This window comes from Tamandua tetradactyla, chromosome 10 (genome assembly GCF_023851605.1).
Source record: "Tamandua tetradactyla isolate mTamTet1 chromosome 10, mTamTet1.pri, whole genome shotgun sequence".
NCBI lineage: Eukaryota > Metazoa > Chordata > Mammalia > Pilosa > Myrmecophagidae > Tamandua > Tamandua tetradactyla.
In genome coordinates, this window is record NC_135336.1 from 16,444,934 (window position 1) to 16,456,018 (window position 11,085).

Consider the following 11,085-nt stretch of genomic DNA (forward strand, 5'->3'; position numbering starts at 1 on the left):
AAGTTTCTCATTTTATTTCTGTCATTACAGCTATTGTGCAAGGAGATACGCTGGAAGACATTTACAACCAAGTGAAGCAGATCATAGAAGAACAATCTGGTCCTTACATCTGGGTTCCAGCAAAAGAAAAGTTATGAGGACTGATGATTCTGTTTCTCTTTTCCACAATCTCATTCCCTTTATGTTACACTTCTTTGCCATTTCTTTCTGGAGTTTGTCTTCAATACTTCTTCCTTATTGAATCATATTCCACTCATCATGGTCTACAGTTACGCTTATTTTTGACATCTAATGTCTCCTTCAGGTTGTATCATCTGTATTTTATATTACTATTGGTTTGTGGCCATTTTTCAAAACTAAAGATGGAATGGCCTAACCAGCTATTAAGGATTTGGGGAGACGGGGAGATTGTGGTAAAATTCCTTAATGTTTAAGGGAAAGTATCTTTAAGAGATTTTCAGAAAAGCTTTATATACATTCTTTTCAAATTTCAATATAAATGAAAGAAAAGTGGTCTTAATCAGTGATTTAGTAAACTTTGAGCAACTATGCACGCTTAACTTTAATAGCATGGTTTGGCCAATGTGTTAGTTAGCTCAAGTCCTTTTTTGAATTGACTTCTGTTATCAAAGCAAAACAATTCATTATAGGCCAATAAGGAAAATACTTGTACTTTAATTTCAAAATTAATGTCTGAATTAACTTTCATAATTTCACAAGGGTTATTCATTTTTCATAAGCGTTCTTAAATCTTTTATTGTTTGAGGTTTTTCCCCCCAACACATTTGCTAGGAATAACAGTGTTCAAATATTTTTAATCTACTTGTGCAACACTATTTATAGTTTACAAAAGTTGTTTCTGGAAGTAATCATCACATTTTCTGAATTAAGGCTATGTTTAGGTGCTAGAGGAGCTCACCTCTTACACATAAGGTTGAGAAAATTTCATAGTCATGTAGACAAAACAGGTATCACAATGATGATGTAATAATCATTATGGCAGTGGAAAAGGAGTCCAATTCATAGTCTAAAACTTTAAATGTATTCTTAGGGGTCAGATTTTAATGAATATTTTACCCACAATAACTGCCTATTTTGTTATAAAGTATATATATAAATATATATAAAACTTTCTTTAAACTCTGTAACTATGGGAATTATTTTCTTTACATAGTTGCACACACACACATATATATTTAAAATATATTTTTTTTGCCACCTACTCCTAACTTTTTGTTTAGTTTTTAAATTAAATATTAATTGGTTACACTTTATCTTCCTTAATCATGTGAACTGAAAAATGAGGGTATGGTGGTTGTGGGAAGAAACCTTTGGGGGAAATTATATTACAAGTAAAAGTATGGACATGTTCTCCTCTTTTCTATAAAAGTTTTTAAATGGTTCCTGTTTTTTGTTGTTATTGTTCTTTTTGGTCTTGGTTTTAGTCTTCTGCCTTTCTTACCAGCTCTCCTCCTTTCATTAGGAAAACAAGAAAAAAAAAAAAGCATTTATACGTGTGATATTCCCTCAGACCACACACCTTTCATCTCACGTAGGTGCTCTGCACGGATCTCGGTGCTGAGCAATTATAAAAGATTTTAGTGAAAGATAGAAACGACTTCAGAAATCAATTTTTCTGGTCCTTTAGCTTAAGATTGTTTAGCTTCCCATTGCTTTTTGAAGTTGTTTATCAAATATATATGTTTTTGACAACCTCCTCATATCATTACAGTTTCTTAGACACTGATTTGTAAAGGATTATCAGCATTATCCATTCCACTTGTGAGAAAGAGGAGAACAGCTAATAAACTTTACTGTAAAATCCATAATGTTGAATGTGTCTTGAATTCTGAAAGAAAAAATTATTTTACAAACCAATATTTCTTGGAACAGTTTGGGGTAACATGTAATTTCTAAACGGAGTTCACAAGCCATTAAGCAAACTAATCAAAATTTCTTCTGTGGATTCTAAAATTGAGTATGTTAATACATTGGAGTATATAATATAATATATATATTTATAATATACCTGTTTAAATATAGTAGGTTGTTACTGTACATGAACATAGTAGAAGAAAATTGTAAAATGATATCTCAAGAGCCCCAAAAATCACTTTACATCATGACCCCAGCATAAGCTATTTTGAAGCATTTACTAAATATTCACATGTAAAATATTGAGAGGTTATAAAATGATGCCATTTATATGTTAAAATATCTATATTACATTGTTTTTGACATATCCTTAAGTGATTTTTGTAAGAAATACTTTTATGCAACTTTCTAGATTATATGGGATTATTAATAAAATTACTAATTACTGAGTACTACTATTTAGCATCTCTGTTAAATATAGTATCACTTTTAGACAAAACATGGTGTTACTAGTCCTACTATAAGGCTTAAGTAAGATCACTTGCCCAAGATGACTTAACTAATGAGTGCTTAGAATTCTTCTCCAAGAATTTCTTCCCTAAGTTCCTGTTCTTTCCAGTTTACCATGATGCCTCATTTTTCAGCCCTTCCTTTGCAAGGCACTATGAGTTACACTTTGATTGCTCCTCTTTACAGATTAGATGAAGATCTTTGCCTAAAGTCGCACAACTAATAGGACTGTACATAGAACAAACCACATCCACCACAGCTCAAAAGGCTCTTTCTGGGAAATACATCAGCCCAGTACTGTCATGGTGACATACAAAGAACCTCTTCAGAACTAAAATTGGAACAATACTCATTAGGAATAAAGTCCACTGCTGTAATTAAGAATATTGCTATTTCAAATGTTTTAGGAAATACTCCATATTTTTTTAATAACCCCCTTAATACTAAATTGGAATAAAAGAAAAATGACTCTTAAATGTGGCTATGCATTTCCAGTTGCCTTCCCAATAAACCATGGAAGAAGCTTGCAAAGCTCACTCCAGTAAAATACACTCTGATTACCTAATACCTGCTAATCCACTACAAAATATTAAACCACAAAGGTGGCAATTTGGAAGCTTATTTAATAATGAGAAAATTTTTCTTTCTAAAGGATTAGGGCAAATGGTAACCTTCAAAGATTTTCTGGCCTTGAATGTCCCTTAGTTTACAGGTGGTAAAATGGAAGCCCAAAGATCCTTGTGTCTCAACCAAGACTACAGTGCACATGAGGGACAAAACCGGGATAGACTTTAACTCCTGGCTCCTGGAACAGTGGTTTTTCTACCACAGCAGTTTCTATTCTATTCTGTGATCTGAATTTAGTAGGTTATTCAGTCCCTGCGAGTTTGAATTACTGATTAAAAAAAAAGTAAACACCAGTACATTTATATGAAAATTTCAAAGATAAAAAAACATAAAAGTCACTTTTCAAACCCATATTTAAGTCATCTGGTCTAATGTTTAAGATGTCATTCATCGCCCTCCAAAGTTGTGTGGTAGGATTCTCATTGGCTATGACAAGTGTGCTATAATGAAAAACAGTCTGTGGAGTGAAGAAGATATGGATTTGAATGGCAGCTGCCACTCTCTGCTGGTTATGTAACTAACCTTAGGGAAGTCCCATCATCCCTTTTACTGTTTATCAGTTTTGAGGATCAATTACAAATAAAGGCAGTTACTACATACTTTCTATTTTGAAAGCTAGTTCCCTTCTCTTTTGGAATCAGAAGGCTGGAATTAAGTTCCAGCTCCCCTTATGTGAATTAACTTGAACCTTAACTTTGCCATATTTTAAATGGGATCCGAATAACCACCTTCCAGGATTGTTAGAAGGGTTTAAAAAGGAATTTGTGAAAGTACTTATCACAACATCTGATCTATTCTTCCCCGTTGGTAGCAGAGGACATAAGAATATGGCCCACCATTCTTCATCAACATTAGAGAAGTTTTCTCTTAGGAGATTCTGACAGACTCTTGGTTAAGAATAATTTCCCTTTAGTTTCTATAATCATGCTTGTTCATCTTTCCTTCCAAGGAGCCCCTTTTTAGTCAAAGATACGACTTGTGGCCTGCCGTAACCCAATCTTAACCGTAGAACTGGAAGAGATCCCCACGGTTTCATGAGCCTTCCTCATATCTGTGTGCAATCCTAGACCCAATAGTCCCTAACAATTCAATACAATATTAATTGCTGAGAGTTTAGAAAGAGGCTTAAGGCAATAATAGAGTGAAAAAGATTACTTAAATTCCCCAGATTAAATACATTTTCTTTCAATGCTTTCAGCATTGAAAACATAAAATAATATAACTTATTGGCTACTTTCTCATTTACTTTCTGCTTGCCACCAGCTGTCTCCATCCCACTCCCAAATAGAGTTACTTGAGAATTGACAGAACAATAAATCCTGATCTCCTAAGCAACATCTGTTACCTGGTGGCCTGGTAACCTGGCATTGCTGTTTAAGACTTTTGGGAACAGGTTCCAAACCTGACCAGGGAGTTTCCCACTCAGGATTTTCCTAGTGGTCCATCACCTATAGTAGTAGCAAACAGATAACGGGAAGAATCAGGGAAAGGAGACCCGAAGAGAGTGAAGGCTAAAATTCCCTCCCACTAGCTTTAAAAACAACAACTTTTTCTTTAAGAATTACATGCAGAAATGGGTGTGTGTGTGTGTGTACACACCCACATGAACTTTTACAAACCACATCACCCATGTAACCAGCATGCAACTCAACAAATAGAACATGACCAGCACCCTAGGAGTCCCATTTCAGCTCCTTCCCAGCCCTACCTCACCTCTAAGGGAAGTCACTGTTCTTTTAAAAAAGGGGGGGCGGCGGGCCATGGTGGCTCAGCAGACAGAGTTCTCATCTGCCATGCCGGAGACCCAGGTTCGATTCCTGGTGCAAAAAAAGAAGTAATTTTTATTCTACATAAGATTTACTATTTTAATAACTCTCAAGTACACAATTCAATAGTTAATTCATTCACAGTGCTACCATCAACACCATCCATTACCAAAATCTTCCCATCACCTCAAACAGAAACCCTGTACCAACTAAGCATCAACTCCCCATTCCCCACCGCCATCCCTCCCCATGGTAACCTGCCGTCTTTAATTCTGGCTTTGATTCTGCATATTCTAATTGTTTTGTATAAGTGAGGTCATACAGTATTTATCTTTTTGTGTTTGACTTATTTCACTCAGCATGATGTTTTCAAGGTTCATCCATGTATCAGAACTTCATTCCTTTTTACAGCTGAATAATATTCTACTGTATGTATATACCACATTTTCTTTTTCCATTCGTTCGATGATGGGCATTTGGGTTGTTTCTGCCTTTTGACCATGTGAATAATGCTGCTATGAACATCATTGCAAGTAATTGTTCGCGTCCTTGCTTTCAGTTCTTTGGAGTACATACCCAGAAGTGGTATTGCTGGGTCATATGGCAATTCTATTTTTCAAGTTTCTAAGAAACCACCAAACTGATTTCCACAGTGCTTGCCCCATTTTACCTTCTTGCCAACAATGCACGAGGGTTCCTGTTTCCCCACTTCCTCACCGACACTTTGTTATTTTCTGTTTTTTTAAGATTAGCCATTCTAGTGGGTATGGAGTAGTATCTCATTTTGATTTGCATTTCCCTAATGACTGAAAGTGTTGAGCACCTGTTCATGTGCTTTTTGGCCTTTTTTGTATCTTCTTTGGAAAAGTGTCTATTCAAGTCCATTGCCCATTTTTAAATTGGGCTATTTGCCTTTTTGCTGTTGAATTGGAGTGCTTCATATATTCTAATTGTTAAATCCTTATCACCGATAAATACGACATTTTCTACACATAGATAGTACACACGACCCTGTCGCTCTTTAGTGTGACTTGACTGATCACGTGCGTTTTCAGTAAATAGACTTTTATATTGGATCATTCCTTTAAACTGGCCCTAAACTAAACCTTAGGAACTACTACTGGTGTTTGCTCTGTAAGAACAAATAATTTATACTGAACACATATTCATTCTCTTTTCTGATACCAACTTAATGAGCGATTTCACTTGAGCAGTTTTTAACTGCGGTAGAAGGATTTTTTATTTTTAAGTGATCATCTGTAGAAGTCAGTGCACAAAACAATTAGCAAGTGGAACTTAAGATACAATGTATTTTCTGATGGAAGAAAATAAGGATTAGAATGAATGATGTAATCTTTCTTCTTTAGGATATCTAAAATTATGCCTTTACCACACAGATGGAATGGCTAAAGACAAGATGAAGTGTGTGAAAGTCCCATATGTTCCACACTGTGAATCTCTACAAAAAAAAAAAGTTCTCTAACTCTTGTGAGAGTCATTTGATCAAAAATATATACTTTGCTACTGATATTTAAGACTAAAAAAGACATCTCTGGACGACAGATCCCTTTCTTTCTCTTACAATTAGTGCTTAATTCAGATAGAGTTTATCTGACATTTCTCACTTACACTTACTAGGAAAAAAGCTTTACTAACCCTTTATTTTTCTACCTTATAGCTAAAACTGATTGTACTTAGTAAAATACTCTCTCATGTATCCAAACTTTAACCTTAGTGATTCTTGACATTTCTCTTCTCCTAACACCTAATCAGTTCCCAAATACTGTTCATTCTTACTTAATGTCATATATTTTCTTAGTATCATATAATGTCACAGCTATCATTTCCACTGCCATCACTCTAGTTCAGGTCCTTTCCCTCCCCCACCTCCCATAGCCTGGATTATCACAGTGGTCCCTTAAATCATCTCCCAGTCTCTAATCTGCTCCCCTGGTGGCCCAGCTTTCCACCAGATGACTTTTCCTAAAGTGCAACTTGGATGGCATTAAGACCTTTTTGGGTCCGAGGTCCAAACTAATTAATTCACCTTTAAAGTATAGTTCTAGGAATATAGTATGTGGTCAATAACTCATCTACCACCACCTGCCTTCCCAGCTATAGCTCTTATTCACACCCTATGCAGCGCTGGTCCTGTGGCTGTGCATCATGTAAATTCCTGCTTTGCTACCTTGCTATCACCAACCCTAATTGTTGCATCTTCTCTAATCTCCTTATCAACATCCTGCCTTTCTTCAAGGCCCACCCTGATTTCCCTGTCCACCAGAAGCTTTCCCAATTATAACCCTTGATGCTCTCTTTCAGGAAGAGAAAATTTATGGTTTGATAATTAAAATAATAGACAAGCCCAGGGATGACGGACTTCCACTTGAATGCAAGCATGGCTCAGTTTGGACCGTTCTCATTCCTCTTCTTTCCCATCTGTGGGAAAGAAGCATTGTCTCTTCTCCTCTCAAGTCTACCCACTCTGTTTCTCCTCCTGATCTTATTTCTCACATCTTTCTGAGTACCCTCTTTTTCTGTATCTTCAATCTCCCTCCTCCATGGCTTCTTGTGTTCTGACTATATGATCAGATCTCTCCTGTAAAACCTTGACCTTGACCCTGAGTTTGCCTTCCATCAAAGAACCCCTTACCTCATTCATTTTTAGTCAAATACCTTGAAGGAGGATTTACTCTGTTCACTTTTCCATTCATTTATAATAGAGAATACTTTAATTACTTATGGAACATTTGTTGTATTCCACGCATGATCTAGACCCGGGAATGGAGGTAGCCACGACACCAGCCCACCCCTCGTGGAGTTCAGCCTCAACCAGGGCAGAGGCTTGACCATGCCACTTTGAAACTGCTCAGACAAAGCTCCCTGGGGACCTCCTATTCCCCAAATCTAGTGGCCCTTCTTAGTCCTTCCCCCTCAGCTGCATCACATACTATCAATGATTGTTAATAACTTCATGAAACATAATAATTCACAATTAGAAATCATCTGCCACATTTGAGGTCCTAGGATGAGTGCAGATAAGAAAAAGCACAAAATCTGCCTTTGAAAAGCTTATGCAAAGAATATGAAGTAGCCAAACTGAGCAGGGCTTCCCCTAAGGCCAGCTTCATAGGAAAAATCCTTTATAGATGTAAAAAGTTTTCATTCACAAAGTTTGCTGTGCTAGTTTGAAACTGTTATGTACCCCCAGAAAAACCATGTTCTGTTAATCCTAATCCAATCTTTTGGGGCAGCCATTTTCTTTTAATCCTGACCCAACATTGTAGGGTGGGATCTCTTGATTAGGTTGTTTCCACGGAGATGTGACACACCCAAATTGTGGTTGTGACTTTTTAAACACTTATTATTATGAAATATACATACAAAAGCAATAAATTTAAAAGTGCATTTTAATGATTCGTTGTAGAACTAATCTGCTATAGAACAAAGTTCCACAATTTCACAATTCCCCAATTTCAGGTTTTTCCTTCTAGGTGCTCCAAGACACTGGAGATGAAAAAGAAATATCAATATAATGATTCAGTAGTCATACTCGTTTGTTAAATCCTAATTTCTCTGTTATAACTCCTCCTTTGATCCTGCTCCCAACCTTTAGGTTATATTTGGGTTATGCCCATTCTGACTTTTTTCATGGTGAAAAGGGGTGTTGACAGTATGGGATAGGGGGATGGAACTGGTTGATGTTCTTGGAGAGGCTGGCACCTACGGGTTTCAGGACTTACCTTGCCTAGGAACTATATGAAGGTTTTAGGTTTCTGAAAAGTAAAATTAGTGCTTGAAACTTTTGTAGGATCTCAAATAGAGCCCTGAGTGTTCTTTAGGGTTAACAGGAATGATGTTGGTTGGGGTTTGGCAAACCTTGGCAATCAGCAAAGTCTAGCTGAAACTTGCATAAGAGTAGCCTTCAGAATAGCCTCTCAACTCTACTTGAACTTTCTTAGCCACTGATGCCTTATTCTGTTACATTTCTTTTCCCCCTCTTTGGCCAGGAAGGCATTGTGGATCCCAGGGTGCCACGGCCAGGTTCATTCCTGGGAGTCATGTCCAACGTTGCCAGGGAGGCCCACACCACTCAACGTTATGTCCTATGTAGGGAGGACGGTAATTATTTTCTTTGCAGAGTTGGGCTTAGAGAGAGAGGGGCCACATCTGAGCTAGAAAAGAGGTTCTCTGGAAGTAACTCTTAGGCACAATTATAGGCAGGCTTATCTTCTCTGGTACAGAAATAAGTTTCATAAGAGCAAACCTCAAGATCAGGGGCCTATTGACTTGGGAGTCCCTAGTGTTTTGAGAGAGTATTGAGGATTTTCCAGGTGCGAAAGTTTAATAGTCTCATACTTTTTCTCCAGTCCTCCAGGGACTTTGCCAATTCTTTTTTTTTTTTAATTGTGAAATAGAACATATACACACAAAAGCAAGAAATTTCTAAGTACATTTTAACAAGTAGTTATAGAACAGATTTTAAAGTTTGGTATAGGTTACAGTTCCACGATTTTTCATTTTTTCTTCTAGCTCCTCCAAGACACTGGAGACCAACAGAAATATCAATATAATGATTCAGCAGTCATACTCATTTGTTAAATCCGATCTCCTCTGTTATGTTCCTTCTTCTCTTTAAATAACATATACATAAAAGCAATAAATTTCAAAGTACATTGCCACAATTAATTGTAGAACAGATTGTGGAGTTTGGTATGGGTTACAATTCCACATTTTTAGGTTTTTCCTTCTAGCTGCTCTAAGGTACTGGAGGCTAAAAGAAATATCAGTATAATGATTCAGCACTCATACTCATTTATTAAACCCGACCTTCTCTGTATAACCCCACCATCACCTTTGATCTTTCTCCCACTCTTTAGGGGTATTTGGGCTATGCCCATTCTAACTTTTCCATGTTGGAAGGGGCGATCGATAATATGGGATAGGAGATGGAACTAGATGTTCTGGAAAGGCTGGGCCCTCTGCATTTTGATTAGATGGAGATGTGACTCTGCCCATTCCAGGTGGGTCTTGATTAGTTTACTGGAGTCCTTTAAAAGGAGAAACATTTTAGAGAAAGCTCAGACATAGTCATCTGGAGATGCTTAGAGAACCAGCATAGACACAGATGTTTGAAGATGCTTGGAGACAGACAGAAGCTCAGAAAGGAGGCCACTGGAACCAAGAGCTGAAAGCAATGAAACCCAGAAGCAAAGGACCAGCAGACGTCAACCATGTGCCTTCCCATGTGACAGAGAAACCCCAGAAGGGAATCAGCCTTTCTTGAGTGAAGGTATCCTCTTGTTGATGCCTCAGTTTGGACATTTTCATGGCCCTAGAATTGTAGCTTGTAACTTCATAAACTGCCTTTGTAAAAGCCGATCCATTTCTGTTACATTGCACTCCGGCAGCTTTAGCAAACTAAAACTTTGCTCAGTATTCACAAAACTTGCTCTACTGTTATTCTTGATATGCAGATTCAGACGTAACGACCAATCCACAAATACATGTGATGGATGCTGTCAGGAATAAGGGCATCATATCCTTTTGATATTCTTGCTGCTGCAAATGTTCACCATCCCTTTCTCTGCACATGCCAGCACTTCCAAGTGTCCCCCAGAATAAAAAATCAGACTTGTTCTTAGTTAAAGACACTGTTGCCCATAGAAATGGAAAACCATAAAATATGGTTTGTTGACATGTAAAAATATGAATTTTCCTAAGATTCTAGACTCACAGAATAGTCAGTATAAGGAGTTGTCCCACCATATTTTGCTGGCTCATCAGCCCCCACCTGCCAATAGAGGTTCTCAGTCCCTGTAGCAGACCCCTCTTCATTCTGAGTCACCAGAGGCCACCTTTAGTGTGTTCCATCTCATGGCATCTGCAACTATTCTTCAGTTCCCTGATAAGCTGCCTTGCTGGCAGCTACCGTGAATCCGAGGAGAGCCAGCCAAAGCTGCGTCTTTGGCATAATGGAGGAGAAGATTTGTGTTTCAGATTATGGGGTGGGGTCAGCGTCAGGGGGTCCCAAAGCCGTGTGGCTGAGGCCCAAAATTTTACAGAAATGTTAGTGAAACCAGTTCTTTCCGATTTTGCACTAATGCCCGGAGTTCAGGCACTGTGACCAAACTCTGCTCAGAGGTTCTGCCCCTCCACTCCCCCCACCCCAGGGCTGTTCCTGGGTTAAATTACTGGTTTATTGCTCCCTTGTTGCATTGTACCCATTCCTCTGACACCCTAAGGTATATCTACACTCCAGAAATGGCAGGATCCAGGCTCAAGCTGAGACAGAGTTTCCCATGAA

The 11,085-nt window shown here is 37.8% G+C and overlaps 1 protein-coding gene across 13 annotated transcripts in view; it reads left to right on the forward strand.

The window, feature by feature from the left end:
* The window catches only part of DLG1 (discs large MAGUK scaffold protein 1), a 318,826-nt gene extending 316,997 nt beyond the window's left edge, over positions 1-1,829 (forward strand). For all 13 annotated transcript variants that reach the window (XM_077117938.1, XM_077117940.1, XM_077117941.1 and 10 more), the window contains one exon: positions 31-1,829. In XM_077117938.1, coding sequence (XP_076974053.1) covers positions 31-137 — 107 coding nt within the window. In that variant the 3' untranslated portion in view covers positions 138-1,829. The remainder of the gene's footprint in view (positions 1-30) is intronic.
* Positions 1,830-11,085: the final 9,256 nt, after the last annotated feature.